At 45.1% G+C, this 18,860-nt stretch overlaps 1 protein-coding gene across 1 annotated transcript in view; it reads right to left on the reverse strand.

Annotated features, from left to right (window-relative positions):
* The window catches only part of LOC104078450 (inositol hexakisphosphate and diphosphoinositol-pentakisphosphate kinase 2-like), a 45,385-nt gene that overhangs the window by 17,131 nt on the left and 9,394 nt on the right, over positions 1–18,860 (reverse strand). Inside the window, exons 12-24 of the mRNA XM_009580096.1 lie at positions 18,844–18,860; positions 17,782–17,867; positions 17,244–17,372; positions 13,895–14,016; positions 12,938–13,120; positions 11,881–12,022; positions 11,039–11,262; positions 9,886–10,013; positions 9,274–9,388; positions 7,725–7,832; positions 6,258–6,374; positions 5,772–5,936; positions 4,564–4,654 (exon numbers count right to left, since the gene is read on the reverse strand). The exon at positions 18,844–18,860 is cut by the window's right edge and continues 117 nt beyond it. Coding sequence (XP_009578391.1) covers positions 4,564–4,654; positions 5,772–5,936; positions 6,258–6,374; positions 7,725–7,832; positions 9,274–9,388; positions 9,886–10,013; positions 11,039–11,262; positions 11,881–12,022; positions 12,938–13,120; positions 13,895–14,016; positions 17,244–17,372; positions 17,782–17,867; positions 18,844–18,860 — 1,627 coding nt within the window. The remainder of the gene's footprint in view (positions 1–4,563; positions 4,655–5,771; positions 5,937–6,257; positions 6,375–7,724; positions 7,833–9,273; positions 9,389–9,885; positions 10,014–11,038; positions 11,263–11,880; positions 12,023–12,937; positions 13,121–13,894; positions 14,017–17,243; positions 17,373–17,781; positions 17,868–18,843) is intronic.

Raw genomic sequence — 18,860 nt, forward strand, 5'->3', positions numbered from 1 at the left:
TGTTCCATGAACTACCCTTGCTAAGCACCAGATGCGCACACAGCACGGAACTTTGCTTACCCTATGGTGAGGAATATGGCATACAAGACGGTCTCATGCATAGGAGGGCAATGTAATACCGGTGGCTTTGGCAACTGTTGGTGTTTGCTCCTCCAAGGCACAGTGTTCTGCAGAGTGACTTGACTTTGTGATATTTAGGGAACATCAGGCATTTGAAACAGGATTCTTTTGACTGAGGAAAGCAATTGTGCATGAGACAAAACCTTATTATGGGCCAGACTGATAGCCACTGATTGGCTACAAATTCTCTGCTAAACCATGCTGCATTCTGTACTGAGAATACCAACTGCTAAAAACAACATTACTCCCACATACAAAAGGCTTCCAGAAACAAGCAGGTTGATCTTGTTCCACCTTGTCTGCCAAGGCAAAAAATGTGACATACTGCCTATTAGTATGTAACTGGAACAGTGCAACTGCTACTACTGTTAAAAAGATCCTGCCTATATTGCAAGCAGCTCTTGATTCTAAAATACAGCACCATAGCATGATCTGTTGGCAGGTTGGAAGGAACCTTTGGAGGCTTCTTTCCCAACGCCCCAGCAGGGCCAACTCGGATCAGCTTGCTAGGGTTTGTCCAGTCAAATTTTGAATACCTCCAAGAAAGGAGATTTCACAACCTCTCTGGGCCCCTGTTCCCATATCTGGCACATTCATGGTGAAAAATTTCTTCCTCCTAGCTAATTGGAATCTCCCATGCTGCAACTTGCGTGTGTTGGTTCTCATCCTATCACCATGCACCTGGGAGGGCAGTCTGTCTCTGTCTTCTCTGTAACCTCCCATTTAGGTGGCTGAACAGCACTAAGGTCTCCACTCCCCACAGCTTCTGATCTGAACAAGCTCTGCTCTCTCAGCTTCTCCTCACAGGTCATGTGCTTCAGGCCCCATCCACCTCCACTGCCCCTTAATGGGCTTACACCCACTACATCCACACTCTTCTTGCACTAGGGAGCCCAGGACAGGACACCAGTATTTCAGACGCAACGCAGTCTCACAAGAGACGAATAGAGGGAAAAAACCAAACCCCCCAGCCTGATGGCTGTCCTCCTGCTAATCCAGCAAAACATGCCATTGGCCGCCTTTGGTGAAAGGACACACTGCTGCCTCGCATCCACTCCTTGCTCTTCAGGACCCCAGCTCTTTCTCTGCAAAGCTCCTTTTTAGCAAGAGCTTCTTTGGAGAAGACACACAGATCCTGAGTTTTGAGTTATTTGCACGTAAGCTCAGTCTAAGCTGACAATATCTGCTCCTGGGACCAGTGGGGGATGACCGAAAGAGTTCTCATACGCACTGAACTTAAGCTACGCCACCACTGTGACACTGCTGGTAGCTTTCCACAGGACAGACTAGCACATATGTGTCCTTCGACAAATAGACAAAGAACTCTTGCCTGCAAGGTGACTGACACGCAAGTCTTAGAAAATTTCCTCCTAATGCCTTAAATTGAAGCTCAGTGCTGACTCAACATGAACTGGAATCTGCCAGAATGCAAACAAAATTTTGTCAAGCAGCAGCCAGGATGATGCTCCTCATCGTCCTTCCATGGCTTAAAAACAAACAAACAACAACAAAAAACCCAACAGACTCATTTACTGGCAGACAAAAATGGAACAGATTTTTACGACTTTCTATCTTGAGCAACCTCATACCACTAATCATTAAGCTAAGGATACCCCAGTGTTTCTGCTATCCTACAGCAGACAGAAGCATTTTGTTAGCACCCTTAAGCCAGAAGAGAATTTACAAAGATGACTCTATGGACAACAGCAATTGTCTACAGTGAACTCTAGGAGACCACTGTAGCCAAAGTTAACACACACGCACACACATGCATCCTAAAGAACATAATGGTACACTAGCCATTTGGATTTAAGATGTAGCAACATTTGCTAGAAATTACTGTATGTGCTGGATCTTTTTTGTGTATTTAATTTTCAGATGTACATTCATGTTTCAGATGTTTAAAAAAATGGACATGCCTTATTTCCCTAAGCACAAAGATTCATGCCCATGAGCAATACACCACCTTTATTGCTCAAACAGCAAGAATTGATTTTACCCCATTTTGAAGTGTTCTTGCAAGCAAAGAAAGGCACTGAAACTTCCCTAGGCTTCGCAAGCTAGAAGCATGCACATTATTGCAGACAATCCACAATAATGCACTTGCTCCTGCCCAGAAAAACATGGCATACTCCAAAGCACCACTTTGCATAGACAAAGCAAGCTGAGCCAGCCCCTTTTCCAAACAGACATTTCAAGGCATTTTTTAAATTACAGTAAAGATACAATTCTGGCAGGTATGGCAGCAGGGTTATTATAGGAGCTCTGTCCTACTCCCCATTCTTGCGTGCCTAAATATATGAGGTTATACCTGAACAGACATCCTCCTAGAGAACCCATTCTCTCAGAGATAACGATAGCCAGCCACTGACAAGGTCAGGCAACATGAGATAGACTCAATTTCAGAAAAGCTCAGAAAGAGCAGGTAGTATCTGAATGAACCCCCTCATAGCACAGCTGCTGAGACAAGTATTAAAGCCAAAGTTCAAGCTCCTGTGAGTTCTATATTATTTCTCCCAGAGAGAGCACATTTCAGATCCTAAAGTAGGAAGAAATTAGATTTCTACAAAACAAACAGGAAAGGAATCAGGAAGATTCCTTGAAGAGCTTGACTTTTACAGGTAAAGAGGCATCATTCTTCTTAACAGTTCTCAGGTTAAAAGAAATTCACAGAAACACAGACATTCTCATAACCAGGGATTGTGCAAGCTAGTGTTGCACCACAGGTCTCTCCTGCTCAATCCTTTTGTGCCTGCAGCTGCAAGACTCTATGAAGAGAAGAATGATGGCTGGGCTGAGTATCCAGCTAGAGGTTTACTGTCACAGATCAGGTCTATCAATTCCTACTCAATGTTTTGTCTCTGCAGAGCTTCACAGTCAGCAAAGGCTTCCCAGCAAGGCAAGTCAGACAAGAACCTGAAATTAAACCTGCTGGGATCACATTTCAGATTTTGTTGTCACAGAAAAGTAGTACTGTACAAGGGTCCAGCAGAGTAGTAGTCTTCTCTATTGCCAGAACAGACATTCCTCAGAAACCTGGAAAAGGCTGTAATATCTGCTTTCCAGAGCACATGCCTTCTGGTATTCAGACATCTAAACAGTAAAGGTAGTTTGCATGTAGCATTTGATGTACTCAGTAATTCTCCAAGCAGATGCGCTTCCTTGACTGTGTGCCATCTCAGAAATTCTCATATTGATTCACATGGATTCACAGAATAACCCCAGGTTTCTTCAAGCCTAAGCAAGGTAGTCTATTACAGCTTACTTAATCCTGCAGGTGGTCTGTGAAAAGCAGAAGTAAGTAGATGCACCACATGAAATAGCACATTCAAAATCCACTATGGCCAAGGCTATTGTGCCTTTATGAAAATAATATGCACCAGCCATTCCTTCTTACATTTTTCCAACTGTCTGGGAGCATAGCTGGCAGACTCCAGGGATACTTCCTAACCACTCTGAAGAAAATTCCCTTTACTTGGTAAGAATTAGCTTCCAAAGAAGCAGCTCATTCAAAAGTGACAAAGAAATGATCAGGCCTTTCAGAAATTTCTTGGCTGCAGGATGTCCACATAACAGAGTAAAGACCTGATGAGTCAGAACTGCTGCAAGTCTATGGCCATGCCATAATACAAAATGGTTTTAAAGAAAAAGAAAGTGGGCATAACTTGGGCATTTCCGCCTCCTGGTGCTTATTAGTCATCTGCAATATCTAGGTTTCACAGCTATCTTTGAACCTCATGACAGCAAAGATAGCTTTTCAGTTTCCAAATAGATCTTCTTTAGCAAAAATATTTCAGGAAGAATTTAAACTATTAAGACATAGTTTAGGTTAGGATGACAGGGAATGGTACTCTCAAGAACAGGCAGAGAACACCAAGTGCCCCAAAATATTCTCTTCCGCTGGCTACCATGCAAAGAATGGCTAACCAGGGATTCCAGCTCAATTAGAGAGCTGTCAAACACCATTGCAGATGACAGATCTGTTCCATATAAGAGATCTTTATGAAGCAAAGGTAGAAATATAATAGTCTTACAGGAAGAGCAGCTTTGCATGTGAACTACTCTTTTGCAGAACAGAAAGCACGCTAGTTCTCACGTAAAATCATCTCTTCCTACTAAGTTCAGAAATGGTATAACGAATGATGACAACATGGAACCAGAAGGCCAACCTGCAAATACGCGCTTACTCTGTTGCTCCCATACTATAAAGGATGAAAAGTGCATCTTCTGTTGCTAGAAGCTGAAGGAGAAGATCATACACAAAAGGAAATACAATAAGATAGTCTCTACAGTGGTCTAAACAGTAACACTAAAAGAAGACATAATACACACAGAGAGACATACAAGGAACTTAAGCCAGATGTATATGTGGCGAGACAGACAGATGCCCAGAGAAATACAGAGGTACAGGTGAGCAGGCTGGTTACAGGTCAAGTACAGTACCTAAGCCACTTTGCTTCATCTCAGAAGACTGCCTGGAATAAGTGCTGAAGAGGCGATAACCTCCTGATTTGGAAGAAGATTCAGATAGCACCTGCAAAGACAGATAGTATAATCAGTGTTGTGCTCTAAGTTACCCACTGGTCTCAAAAGCCTTTACACATCAATTGAAGGGAAAGAAAAGTACATCTCCTCCTTAAAATCACAATTTTTAAGAAGTATAAAAGTATTCATATGCTGAGATTGTGACAGTGCACGCTCAATTTTAATTGCAAGTTTGTGTTGGGTTGTGGAACAGTGGAGATTTCAAAAGTACGAAGGGACTCATGTACTGAGCTCCCTGTCTCCCAAGATTCTTGCTGGGATCACTGGGACATAGACTTCCTTCTTTAGCAGCAGGAAAGTATATCCCCCTTTAACTTAGTACGTGACTGTTACAAAGAGCCCCCGAGTGCTGCATGCAAAGATTACATCATGAGTGACATGAGATGGAAGCCAGCTAACAAATACCTCAAGCCTTAACTCTCCGCTTTCCCTGTCTCAGAAAACAGAGAGCAAAAATGCCTGTGAAACCCCTCCAAAAGGAGAGGCAATTTCTAGAGCACTTTGAACATGCCAGCCACCTGCTGACTGTGAAGCTAGCCTTATGACACATAACGGCCCTGAAGGAGAGAAGAATGAACAGTAAAATCGATCTTTGTTACTTTAGCAGACCAGTGAATAGGACAGTTCTAAGCCCTATGACAGTTTAAACACTCTGTAATAAACCCACCGGTTAGTAGGGACCTCTGATTTGCATGAGATATTAGATGGGAGACAGGAACAAGAAACGTGGAGCTGAACTGTCAGAGGCAGAGGCTGGAGTCTAAGGGAAGGCAAAGATGTCATGTGGCTAGGTGAAGAGGTTGCATGCAATCTCGTAGCTGTTACATTGATGCCTCTATAGAGCATGTAATCCAAATAATTCTTGTGTTTCTCAAGCATTTCCTTACTTGCTTTTCCTCATCAATTCCTCTGACCTGTGTTCGCCCTGTCCTTCCTCAATGAGGAGGAGTTTGGGAGGTCTGCCTTCCAAAAAATCCCTCTTTAACTTCTGCAGATCCTTTCCCAGAATCAACTCAAACTCTGGCATGTTAAAAGGAATGCCAGGAGACCAAAACCAAGCAAAAGACCTTCATTAGAACAACCAAGGGTGCCCATCGCATTGTTACCTCCATGGACCCCGTCTTCCGGTTCCTGATCAGCGGTGATCTTCGCTGAATGCTGACCGGCTCGGAGGGCTGCGGAGACCTTTGCTGCCCGCGATCTGGCTCATCGATGCTCTTCTCTTTGGAGAGGTCCTCCAGGCTGCCTTGGTCTGCTTTCTTGCCCTCATTCTGCAGTAAGGAAACATTGACACCTACAGGCACGTGGCCTTCGCAAGCACTGCCCAGGCACTGACTCCAGCCTTGGATCTCCTAGCTCTGCTGAGCTCAGGAGGATACCAGCGTTCTCAAAGACTGCCCTGACAAACCCTGGGAGTTAGGCAGGGCACGTAACCCGCTAACAGCCCGCAGGCACAAGAGAAAGGTCAGAGAAAAATTTGCTGCTGGAGACTGGATGGCAGCAGAGCCTGGCAGAGCAGCAAGTTGCTGTGGGGCCCGCGCTCGCCACATCCCCAGCAGGCATGGCAGCCTGTGTCGGGGCAGCGTGCTCACCTCCGCGGAGGCAGGCCGAAAGCCAAACCCCGTGGGCACGTTTCTGTCTTCCTCACAGCCTTTCACACCAGGGCTGAAATGCAGCTCCACATGGAAACGCTCTTCTGAAGATGGGTCCTGTGAACATGAGGCACAGGGAGTAAGTAAATAAATAAAAATCAGTCCCGCTGTCAGCATAGGCCATGGTCTGGACCTGGGCCACCCTGCCATGCCGGCGCAGCACGCATCCCAAGCGCATCCTTTTGGAAGGAAAGCGGAAGCAACAAGAAACCACAAACATAATGGCTTTAGGTTTGTCTCATCCAAAAGGACAGCCCTTATTAGCACAAAGCTGAGGCATTGAAATTGTTGTTATTTTGTGAAAACAGCCACCAGAGGACCAAAACAGAATCGGGCTATATGTATGTATATATATACAAACCTAAAACATAGCCCCTTCTGACCCACTCCTGTTGCAAAACCAGCACACACTGGGGCAGGGAGAGATTGGTTCCCTCCTGGACCTTTAGTCGCATTGTTCCAAGATTTAAGTAACTGTCTCTAGTATTGGGGGTGGTTTGGGACTTTTTGTTTGTTTGTTTGTTTGGTTTGGTTTTTTAGTTTTGTTTGTTTTTTTTTTTTTTTAAGGGAAGCCAGAGCTTTTGCAGTATCTGGCACTAATGATGTAAAACCAAAAGTTTCACCATCTCTACTTACTAACAGATTTACACCACTCGTAAGAGCTCTATTCAGAGTTTTTGGGGTTTTTTTGATAAACAGCACTAGGAAGTATTTCACTTCTATGATTAAAACCCCATATCAGCTCTGTGAATACAAGATTCCAACTCTATAGCATATGGAGGAAAGGGACTGCTCCCCTCACCCACTACAACCTCCAGCAGCACAGGACCTGAGTCACAGGACTTGGGATTCAGTTCGTGCAATTCGGTGCCAAACCTACTTACGGTCATTACCATCAGCTTCCACATTCCATCTGTTTTTTAAATTATTCTCTTTCCTTCCTGAAGATATCGGTATATTTTAAAAATAAACTATAAGTGTATCAGTGTATTTTTAAAATTAAAAAAGTTTACGAATGTGGAATTTCTGGATATTTTCTAGAAATATTTGGAAAAAACCTTCCAAATGTTATTCGGTTTTATTTCTTTTTTCCTACTGTTCATTTGTAATTAATATTAAGAAACAGCAAATTATTTTGCTTTAGGAAATGCTTTAAAATAGATAGTATTGATTACTTAAGTTTGGTATTACTGCTCAGGGTGGCATTCCGCTTACACGTAACAAGCATTAACTGGGTGATTGCCTCCCACCTGAAAATATAAACTAGCAGTCGTGTTAATGATCCGTCCACCTTTATTCACAAGCGGAGAGAGCTCAGGTTACCAACTTCCCAGCTGAACTCATCTCTCAGGGACTGTGCCTTGCATCATGGCAGGAAGGATTTTATCCTACAGCTATATCCCTCACCTTGTTGTTGTCCTCGTAGAGCATGATAACAATCTGGGTCATGTAGTTCAGCTCTGAGATAGCACTCAAATAGTCCATGGCTCTCTTCCACTGCTGGTCTTTGTTTTCCTGATACATACACAAACAGTCGCATGGAATAAGCAACAGCAGACACCTTGCAGCATTCAGTGAAATGGGTCTGAGAGAGTTTGTCTCTCCACAAGATAACAACATTGTCAGGACAAAAAACACCTTGCTTAACTTGCATGAAGAGAGATGACCTTGCAATGAGGGCGGGGTGCTTACAGTAAGGAGCAACTGCATAGAGGGACACTACAGCTACCCATACAATCCACGTGCAGATCTGAACACATCCAGCTGCAAGCCCCCTATGCCATGCTGACTGGAGAAAAGCATAACCCACAGCAGGTTCCCAAACACAGTCATTCTCAAATACTGGCCTAGAGAATGGAGTATTTTAGAGAAACTGAAAAAAAGCACAAGGGATGAACTTGTGCTAAATAAGGGACTGAGCGAAGCTGCTTTTACACGATGCTGAATGAAAAGTCTACAGAGCCACGCTGGACCCGTGGGCTCCACAAGGCAGGGCAGCCCACCCCTCATTGTTACGCAGCACTGCTAGGGAATGGCCGTACCTGAAGTACCACTCAGGCTGCTGTGGAGCATCTCACCACCTTGATGGACATGAAATGAACCCCACCGGTACAAATGAACCCAGATGCAGCCTAATATCCCTGTGCTGTCCCTCCAACACTCAAGTTGGGGAATGAAGTAGCATCTTATTCAGTGAGCAGTTCAGAGGTACTTGCATGATCACTGCCTATAGATACACTGAGCTTCCACAGACATCAGAAATCACGCGGGCTAAGCAAGCCCAAACTCTCAAGGCATTTCAGAACACCATGCTCAAAAATGGGAAGATAAATCAAAGAATCTCTCGAGGAGTCAAGCAGAGCTTTTCTCAGGGTCTGCATGCCAATCCCTTCAGGAAGCAGGTTATGAGAGCAAGTGAAGGTTGGACTGGATGAGTTAGTCCCCTAAAAATGTGTCATCTGTCCCTCTGGTAGAGAGCATCCCTATGCATTTGCAACCTCAAGTCACTTCCTCTGTAAGCAAACTGATTTTCTTGACTTAGAAATGACAGAAAGTCACTAAATAACAGGGCCAAGCTCTTGAAATAAAGGGTTGAAGAAAGCAGGAAGAGAGAAATTCCCTCATCCCCATTGCCTCGTACTGCTATCCTCCTACACAGATAACTGGTCTACTCTTCTGAAACCAGCAGGACGGCTCTTGGAGAAAACATACCTCTGTACAAGCAAGGCAGGCAGTGTCAGGACTGAGGAAGAACAATCCTCCTACATGCCAGAAAGGCAGGAAGCTGCAGCATGCAAACACAGCAGAGATGGAGTTGGCCAGAGGCCACTGATGCACATCATTACTGGGGGAGCTGGCTAGAGGGGCAACCTACAAACATACACTGTCCACCTCGGAAAGGGCCACTGAAAAAAGGCAGGGAGGCTTACTCTGTGAGCATTGGTGGGACACTTACATCCAGGAGCCCCCCATAGCGGAAGATACTGAGCAGAGAGTGTACATGGCTCTCACTGGTGAAGTAGAGCCGTGTCCGAACGTGGCGACCTGGTGACAGAACTCCTCTTGAGTACCTAAACCAAAATCAGCCCAGTGTTACTCACAGCCTGCCAATGAATCACCATCTATCATACAGCAGCATTTCTTCACACTTAACGGAATAAGATAACCCCACACTGGGAACTGTCAAAGAGCAGCAGGAACAGAACAAACAGCGAGAGCATGGGGCACAGAAGCAGCAAGTTTTATGGCATCCTAGTGGAGACACACGGTGGGACAAGGTGGCCTCATCATACTAGCACTCGCCCCTTGCAGAGACAGGGATGAAGGCACCACCATCCAGCTACAATGGGTTTAGGCTTCTGTGGCACCGTGCTCCCGCTCAGCAGTCTCAATGTGCCTTTCCATTTCCTTTCTAGCTCTAGGAGCACCAACATGCCTCCCTCTTGATATGTCCTTCAGTGTATGTTCAGTGCCTCCTTCCACATCAGTACACTCTTCCGGCGTGGTTCCCACACACTGATCCAAAGCTGCCCTCCCCACCAGCAGCAGCATGCAGCACCATCCTTACAAGGGATGTAGTTTGTTGACAGACTCATCTTCATGGGTTCTCTGTAGGTCCAACTGGATCTTTTTAATGAGAGGAAGACAAAAGCCAATAGCAATCTCCAGTTTCTCCTCCTTATTAATCCCATATTCCTGCAGGAACAAAACAATAGATACTCTTGAGCCCTGGTTCTTTGCCACATCCTTACATGAAAGGAGGGTGGACTTCAACAGTCCTGTCTGCAAGCACCACTACAGTTAAGCAAGGACAGAAAGGGAGATGTCACTCAGCCCTGTTCTCCTTTTTTTGCCCCCACATATTGCAGAGGGTAACAGAGGAGAGAGACTCCTCCAAGAATCCCAATCTGTCTAGACATGACTGTCAGTATTCTTCCAACAGCTGAGAGACGTAAGTACCATCAGGGAGCCTCCTCTCATGACACACAAACTTATACCCTGACCTGCCATGAGCATTAATGCAACATCTGCTATTTGCAAAGATAAAACTTGAAGTGCTATGCTGGAAATAGCCAAACCGCATCTCATCAGGAACACTGTGAAAAAGTTTAGAAGACCACTTCTGCTCTACAAGGGCACAAGTGCAATTGGACCTTGCTGGTAGAAGCTCATCCTATATAAATGAAGCATTTCTGCCAGAAGTGGGACAGAACAATGGCGAATACAGAGATTTGTTGCATGTGGCCCTCCTTTCCCCTCCCATGTTCATGGGCATAAACTTCGTGAGAAGCAAGCCAACTTTGCAAACTGAACAAGTTCTAGTTTGACAAGAATAACAAACTTGCAGAACAAGCCTTCACTTTAACACAGAAATCTCTCTTCCCCTGTACAATCTTGTATGTGGAGAATGGGATGTTGCTATAGCACACACAGGCAGCTCGAAGCTGTGCTATAATGCACTACGATGAACATGGAAAAGCTGCTGTGTCGGCTGTTCGTTATTCTGACACTGTCAGAATCCTCATCCAGGAAGCCAGCCCTGCCACATCTTAAGTCATAAATGGTTTTGGCCTTATACAAACACTAAGAGATATATCTGAGAAATACCTGTGATACGCTGCCTTGAAAGTCAATGTGCAAGAGAATTGAGAAAAAACAGACAGGGAAAGGGTCAGAAACTGACACCACAGACATCGTCACACACGCAGGACAGGCTATACCTGGGGTATGATCACATCTGCCAGGGCTTTGGAGAGTTTGAAGAGTTCAGCTGTGCCTTCCAGTTTCAGCGCACAGTTGTGCTGTACATCATACTTGATACAGTCATAGATATCAGGGATCTTGCTGATGTCGTAACGCCCATTCTTCATGCGGAAATCTCGCTCCAGCTTACTCCAGCGTTGCAGCATTAGTTCTAAAGTCTCACTGTGGTACAGCTGCAGGTCTAAACAGCAGAGAACGCCAAACCACATCCACATCCTGACTACTTCTGTGTCAGGTGACAGCTATGACTGACTTCTCCAAGCACAGAAGGGCTCTGATTATTATGTCACCCACAAGAATCCTAGACTGGAAAAGCCACTGGACCTGTTGCATGGAGTTTTACCCTGCAGCAATAAGCTACTTCCGAAATACTTGAGAAAAGTGAAACTGCTTGCCTGTTGGCTTATGTCTGCCACAAATTGTGTGAAATGTCCCACAGATGCCTTTTTAAAACCTCTGCACTATTATTAGGAAAATTCTTAGAGATGAGCAAATCGTGACTGAAAAACTTGCTGTTTATAATCTTGAGCTCCCCTCCAGGAAATGCTTGAAAAAATCAGGTATACCTCTTCAGGCTATACTGCTGCTGTTTACATTCACTCTAAACCCAAGATGCACATATCATGCTCTCTTTAACAGTAGTGGAAAGTGCAATAGGAGCCTTCTACATCAATAGCACATACAGAATTTCACTTTAGAATTTCTTTGCTACAAACATAAACCATAGTGGTGTTTGGGAGCTCTGAAGATATAACAATAAATGAATCTGCTCCAGACACTTTCCAGTTCTGATGCTCACCTGCAGATTTTGGGTCTTCCAGACGTTTTTGTATCTGGGAGGTGAGATTCTCAATCAGGGTGAACACCTGGTTACAGACCTCTACTGGGTTCTGGATAAATGTCATAGAGTTGAGCAGAGAAGCACTGCCTGTAGGTGCTAGCTGAGAGAAGATACCAGTAGAGATTAGTTAGTATCTTTACAAACTGGGAACACAAAATGTTTGCCTTTTGCAGCTGTACTGCTTTCTGATTAGGAACAAAAGTTGTGCTCCCAGCTGAGCATAATAAGCTGGCCTATTCCTGGGGGTAATTAAGCATGTTTTAAAAACTTCCTCAGGACCAACTTAGGGGGAGCAAACAACTGCTCCTATCATATCAGGCCTCCTTCCACCTACAATATCCACTCTTGTCTCACTTTGCTTCTGTGCTTGAGCAGAAAGGCTTCATAGAAGTTTTAAGTAGTTCTTTGATAAATATGTTGCTTAATGGTAATGGATTGCAGTCCGGTAATCAGATCTCAGAGTCTGGGAAAAACAGTGTTTTGGGGACTTGCTGGAGAAGCAGCTACAGTGCTTTTATTGGTTGCTGTGCTGGATGTAGCCCATGCTCTCTACTCTGCAGTTACCAGACACTGATAGGACCACAAAAGGGTTTGTATCCAAAAGATCTGTTCACACACGCACAGAGCATGGATCTAGAATCTGGCAAGGCGTATGCCCTGTCCACAGCAACTGGGATTGTTCTGGGCAGCATGCAGTAAGCCATGAGAACTCTTCTTTTAGCACACCCATGAGAATAAAATGCACTGGGGCTTCTAAAGGGAGAGGAAGGTACCATGATGATTCTTGACGGGGACAGTGGAGCAACACTGAGGATTTTCACTTGGAGAAGGGCACGGGCTATTAACCTGCACTTTCCCTTCCTAAGTTCTGTTTATATCCTGTAATTTTGACCAGAACTGATCTCAGACTAACCAAACTACTGTTCACACACCAGCAGGCTTCAAGTCAAACCACTGGATCAATGCTATTCTCCTTCCAGATACAGGAAGCAATAAAGCCACACAGGTGCTCTACCTTTTCATAATCCTCTTCACAGAACTCAGCATCCTTTTGCATGATTTCATGCAGTCGTGCCTTCACTCGGTGTTGACAGCTGCTAAGGGAATCACTGTCACTGTCCAGGAGACCGTTCATATTGGCACTTTTCACCATTTGCACCAGGATGGGAGTCAGTTCTCCTTCCAGGGCCAGCAGACCCTAAAAGCAACACAGGACAAGATTTCAGCTATGTGCAACCCAAGCAACAAACATTTCTGGTAGTTTCATGGCCAGCCTTCAGTCAACTTGAGTGAAATCTCAACTGTCCTTGAAGGGCAGTTTTACAGCAATAGCACCTACAGTCACCAGTGACTCTGGCATGCTTCTAGAGCTATTTGAGGCAAAAGGCCAGCTCTGCCTGCAGCAGCTCCAGATTTGTCTAGGCAATCGTTGAGTAGCCAACTCAGTTTGCTGGAAAATATTGATAGAGCAAAGGCTCTGAAGAACAGCTAAGGTCACCCCAGGATTCCCCTTGGCTCAAGCTTTAACTGTAGATGAACCTATCTTCTCCCCAACCCCCACCTCACACTGCACCAAAGACATTTTATTCCCCTTTTAAATACAGCAGTCAAGGAATAACTCCTCTGGCTGGGCAGTCATCCAAGAAACACTCATTTTGTAGGCAATTAATACTCAGCAACAGGTTTGATGTGCTCTAACATCAAACACCAGCAATACTCTATAAATAACTCCTTCTCGGTCAGAGTCCTATCCTGGGCAGGATACTAAAGGTAACATACATGTGCAGCTACACTGTACTTGAAGTATTGCCCCATACACTTGCTATTAGCATAGTGTACCACCATCCTCCCAACAGAGAGGGGGAAGCTCCTAGGACAGCTCCTTCCTCATCACCAGAGGTCTTCCTTTAGAACTGGCATATTTTAAGACTAATGTAGCCGAACTAACAGATGCCCGAAAGAAAGGAAGGACCTTTGCAAAAGCTGCTGCTGTCATCTGAACTCGTCCCTCATCTGAGGCGTAGATCTTAAGATCATGACGGTAGGTGCTGTGCAGCCTGAGCAAGCCACATCCAGGGAAACCAGCATAATCACCTGGAACAGAGAACAACCTCAGAATTAATATTCTGACACCTGCAAAATTATCTGCTGAATATACTGCTTTAGTCAACAAACTTCATTGTAGCAACAAAGTTATGTAGAGAATTAATCACCTGCATAGCCAGCATTTAGGCTGCTCAAAAATAGACAGTTCTAGCCATACATGATGACTAGAAATCTGATTCAGGCTTTGCTTAACTTGGGAAAGTTCATTTTAAGGAAAAAAGTGAGCATTCACCAGTGAAGTCTGATGCTGCCCAAATTCTGCAGCAACCTTCTCTGAACAGTCCATAATTGTTCTACTAGCCTGACTACCCCTGCGCAGAATAAAGATGCACAAAAAAATTGCCTCCTTCTACTTGTTCTCTGCACAAGAGCAGGTACTGCTGCCATCAGAAATGCAGGCAAGCTATTCAGTAGGGAGGCACCTGGCTGCTAAAGCATATCCTGTAGAGCTACAATTATCTTGCAGCACAAAACACTGGTTTATTTATGATGGCTGAGTCAACCGCAGGAGTCAGATCAGTAATGGGAGAAAGCAGCTCATGCAGCTCTTGAGTCTGACCCTCCAAAGAGTGCAGTGGTGACTAATTCGCTGCTGCCTGGAATCCCGTTACGATTTTACACAGTACCCAGTCACATTGCATGAGAAGATGGGAAAACTGCTCCCAGCTCTGAGCTCACAACTCAGAGAAACACCCTGCTAGACACCAGCCAGAAGTCAGCTGTATACCTGGACAAAGCTGCCATGTACCAACTGCTACCCAGGAACACAGCATCTCACTGCAAAACAAGATCTCTCCCTCTCCATGAATGACCATGTGAAGCAGAAGTCTCCAAAACCATGATTCAGAAGGACTGAAGTCACCTTGTACGTGCTCAGATCGAGCTCTACTGTGAGCAAGAGGGCAGCCACTCGGTGCTCACAAGATATCAGAAGATATGGAGCAGTCATTTTGGAACTGGCATAGATCATACCTTAGGGCTCAGCCCAGCTTGCTCGTAACTACACTCCACTTGACCAGAGCTCTGCAGACAGGTCTCTTCTCTCTGGTTTTGGCTCATTATGCTGCAATCTACTCCCTGTACTTCCACTGGAATTGCCTCTCCTGCACACTGCCTTCTGGTCTCCCTAGTCTCTTGTCCAGGTCAGTGGCTGATCCTCTCAGGTCCAGGCTTCAGAGATCCACAACAGCACCAGGAACTCCCCAGCCTTTCTAACTCACCGTTCCCAGCTTCAAGAATGGCACACAGGCCTTGTCATGAAGATCCTCTCCACTGCTGCTCCTCCTCCTTTAGTCTCTGTGCACTGACAGTCCGCTCTACTTGTTGGCACCTTGCACTAGGCAACACCACGTGCACCTAGTTTTCTCATCTTTTGGAAAGTTTATCCTCATGTTTGCTAAAAATGTGCTCTTGAGATCACAAGCATCTGACCTCACAGCTCACCTCCCTCGACCTGCTGGCAACACTCCTCCGAATGAAGGATACCATTCACCTTCTTTGTGGCAAGGGCACATTGTTGGCTCATGTTCAACTTGGTGTCCACTAGGACCCCCAGGTCCTTTTCTGCAAAGCTGCTTTCCAGCGGGTTGGCCCTCATTGGTGCAGGGGGTTGTTCCTCCCCAGAGGCAAGACTTTGCAATTCCCCTTGTTGAACATTATGAGGTTTCTGCCATCCCATTTCTCCACCCTGTCGAGGTCCCTCTGGATGGCAGCGTGACCCTCTGGCGTATCAGTCTCTCCTCCCAGTTTTGTGACATCTGCAAACTTGCTGAGGGTACAGATCTGCCCCATCATCCAGATCATTAATGAAGATATTAAAGAGGATCGGACCCAGTTTTCACCCCTGGGCTACACCGCTAGTTCCTGGCCTCCAACTAGACTTTGTGCCACTGATCACCACCCCCTGAGCCCAGCTGTTCAGCTAGCTTTCAGTCCACCTCACTGTCTGCTCATCCAGCCCATACTTCATCAGCTATGAGGGTGTTACCAGAGACACTGTCAAAAGCCTTACTGAAGTCAAAGTAGGGCATAGCCACTGTTCTCCCTCATCTAAACAAGGCAGTCACTTCACTGTACAAGGTTATCAGGTTGGTTAAGCATGATTTCCCTTTGTAAATCCGTGCTGACTACTCCCAACCACCTTCCTAACCTTCATGTGCCCAGAAATGGTTTCCAGGATTGCTGCTCCATCACCTTCCCAGGGACTGTGGTGAGGTTGACCAGCCTGCAGTTCCCTGGGTCCTCCTCCTTATTGTTTTTGAAACTAGGAGTGACATTTCCTCTCCTCTAGTCCTCAGGCACCTCCCCAAGTCCCCACAATCTTTCAAAGATAATCTAGAGTGGCCTTGCAGTGACGTCTGCCAGCTCCCTCAGCACTGGTGGGTGCATCCCATCAGGGCCCATGGAGTTATGTATGTCCAGTTTGCTTAAGTATTCCCTGACGCGATCCTCTTCCACCAAGGGTAATTCCTCCTTATTCCAGTAGGAAATCTTCTTCAATTCAATTTAAATTAGCTTAATTAATTTGAAATCTAATTAATTAAATTTAATTCATTAAACATACAAGTCAAAGATAAGCAGTATCCAATACTGGTCTCATCAGATCAATACAGTAGCAGTGTATTACTTCTGACTCTTTACTTGGATGAAAAAGGCAATCTCAGCCTTTTTTTTTTTCTTTCCCCTTTGGGGTCTTGTTGATCTGTGTGTGTACTAAATGCTTTTCAGAGACACAGAAATATGGCGGAGAAAATATGGAGAAATTACCTTCCTATTCTCCTGTCTCAAGGCAGAATTATCTGTGTTCCAGGATAGATTTCTTCTGTTCTCTACATCTGACCTAAATTTTTGTTAATCATACATAAATTTTGAATCGTATTTGCTGCATCAGAATGTATCTTATTAGAATGGCTTCTCTTTTTTGAATACTGGCACATTAGTTGAAAGAATGCTATTGTGGTCCAAGACATACTAAAGTTTAACCACTGCAGCAGGCATCTCTAGCCAGCTTAGGGATCTTTGGGTGCAAAACCCACCTGCATTATTTATCCTTACCAGGTCAACTCAAAAGAACAAAAACAGTGATGACCTGAGTCACACAGGCTGCACACAGCCCACAGATGTCTGAGCATTCCTCATGCTGGTGATTAGTCACCTGGGCTGGGCAGCCTGGCACAGTCACAGGACAGGATCGGAGATATATGGACAAAGCTTACCTTGGCCACCAGGGTACATACAGCGAAAAGCTCGCCCCAGCTCTTCTGCCTGGACTCTTCCTGCTGGTGTCAGCTCTCCACCCCACTTAAGCACCAGGAGAAGGGATGAGGAAGACTCTCGGCGAGCTTCTAGGAGACAAACAGGTACTCACTACATCAGATCTCAAAGCTGAGCTTGCAGGGGGAGAGGAGGGGAGGAAGAAGAGGTTGTCATCAGCACCTTGCAGAGCATTCTCAACACAAGCCTGACCCAAAATCTCCAGGAACCAAACCAGCAAGTACGAAATTAAGAGTCACTACTTTTTGAAGGTATAAGCTGACATTCATGAAATTGGAAGCATAAGCCCTGTGGCACCATCCTGGGTATATTGGTAGACTACATTATGCATCACTCCAACCCTTCTTATGATGGGAGCAAAAATAAGATATGGGTCACTAATTCTGCTTGCACGTCCAGAGGCCTATATAGGTAGGATAGCTGCACGCACTCTTGAACACCACACTTGAAGATCATGGCAGCAACATCAGGTTTCTTTACCTTCATCTTCACTTGCAGCTTTTGGATGTCCATGAGGCAGATAGGTCAACTGAACCTTACGGTTAATGCCAGAAAAATGTCCATACCTGTCACAAAGAGAGGGGGGGAAAAAAATCTGAACAAATCAACTCTACTTACCCTTTGCCCAGAGATACCTAGGCACCACACAGCAAAAATACAGCACAGACAAGAGACTTTCTGCTGCAACACTAATTGCCATGGAACATGAACATTTTTGCCATCTACCTGTGACCTGGCACGCACCCCAAAAAACGCCAAACAACTCCCCCAAATGAAATTCAAAGATCCATTTACTTGCCTGCTCTTCAGCTGACAGCACTCTGTGCTCTCATACCCCACTGGGGCTTTAATCAACCTTAGTTAATTTCTACCTACATCTTTAACAAGTGAATTAATGAGACCACAGAAAAAAACAATCTGCCAGCCGCTCTGAGGATAACCATATCTCTAATGAGCAGAAAGAGCAGAGGAAGGAATCATAGCAAAAATTCATCCTTTGTGCTCCACAGACATGGCTTGAACACAGACACTGCCTGTGTATGCCACAGCAAGCTATAGTTCCGAGAGAAACCCTTCTTTTGTTTCTAAGATGCCAACACCACCATATTGTCTTTTATTTTGGCTGTAGGAAACCTAAGAGGACACAAACATCTTTTCACGTTTTCCAAGCTCCTTTTTGTTAAACTTCTGGCACCAGGACAACCTTATTTAAAACAAGATTTGTTCAAAATTTATCAAAATGCTTCATATCAATGTGGTCTCCACAGGACTCCAGTTCCACTCCCGCAGCAAATGAAGCTCAGGTTTGTCTCAAGTTGTTTAGCCAAAAACCAGACACACTTGGAACAAGAATCAGCAGTGGTTTTGATGCCAAGGAGAAAACGTTAAGAGCATGGCACCTTTCATGAACAGCTGCTAACAGGGGACGGAAGAGACTCTGACCTCTGGGCCAGGACATCAGCAGCACAGCTTGTTTTTACATCACACACTGACCTGTGGCTCTGAGACAAACTCACGGTGCCCCAAGATACGAACACTTACATCTCCAAGACGCTCTT

Source organism: Fulmarus glacialis, unplaced genomic scaffold, assembly GCF_000690835.1.
Source record: "Fulmarus glacialis isolate BGI_N327 unplaced genomic scaffold, ASM69083v1 scaffold6836, whole genome shotgun sequence".
Taxonomy (NCBI): Eukaryota; Metazoa; Chordata; class Aves; order Procellariiformes; family Procellariidae; genus Fulmarus; species Fulmarus glacialis.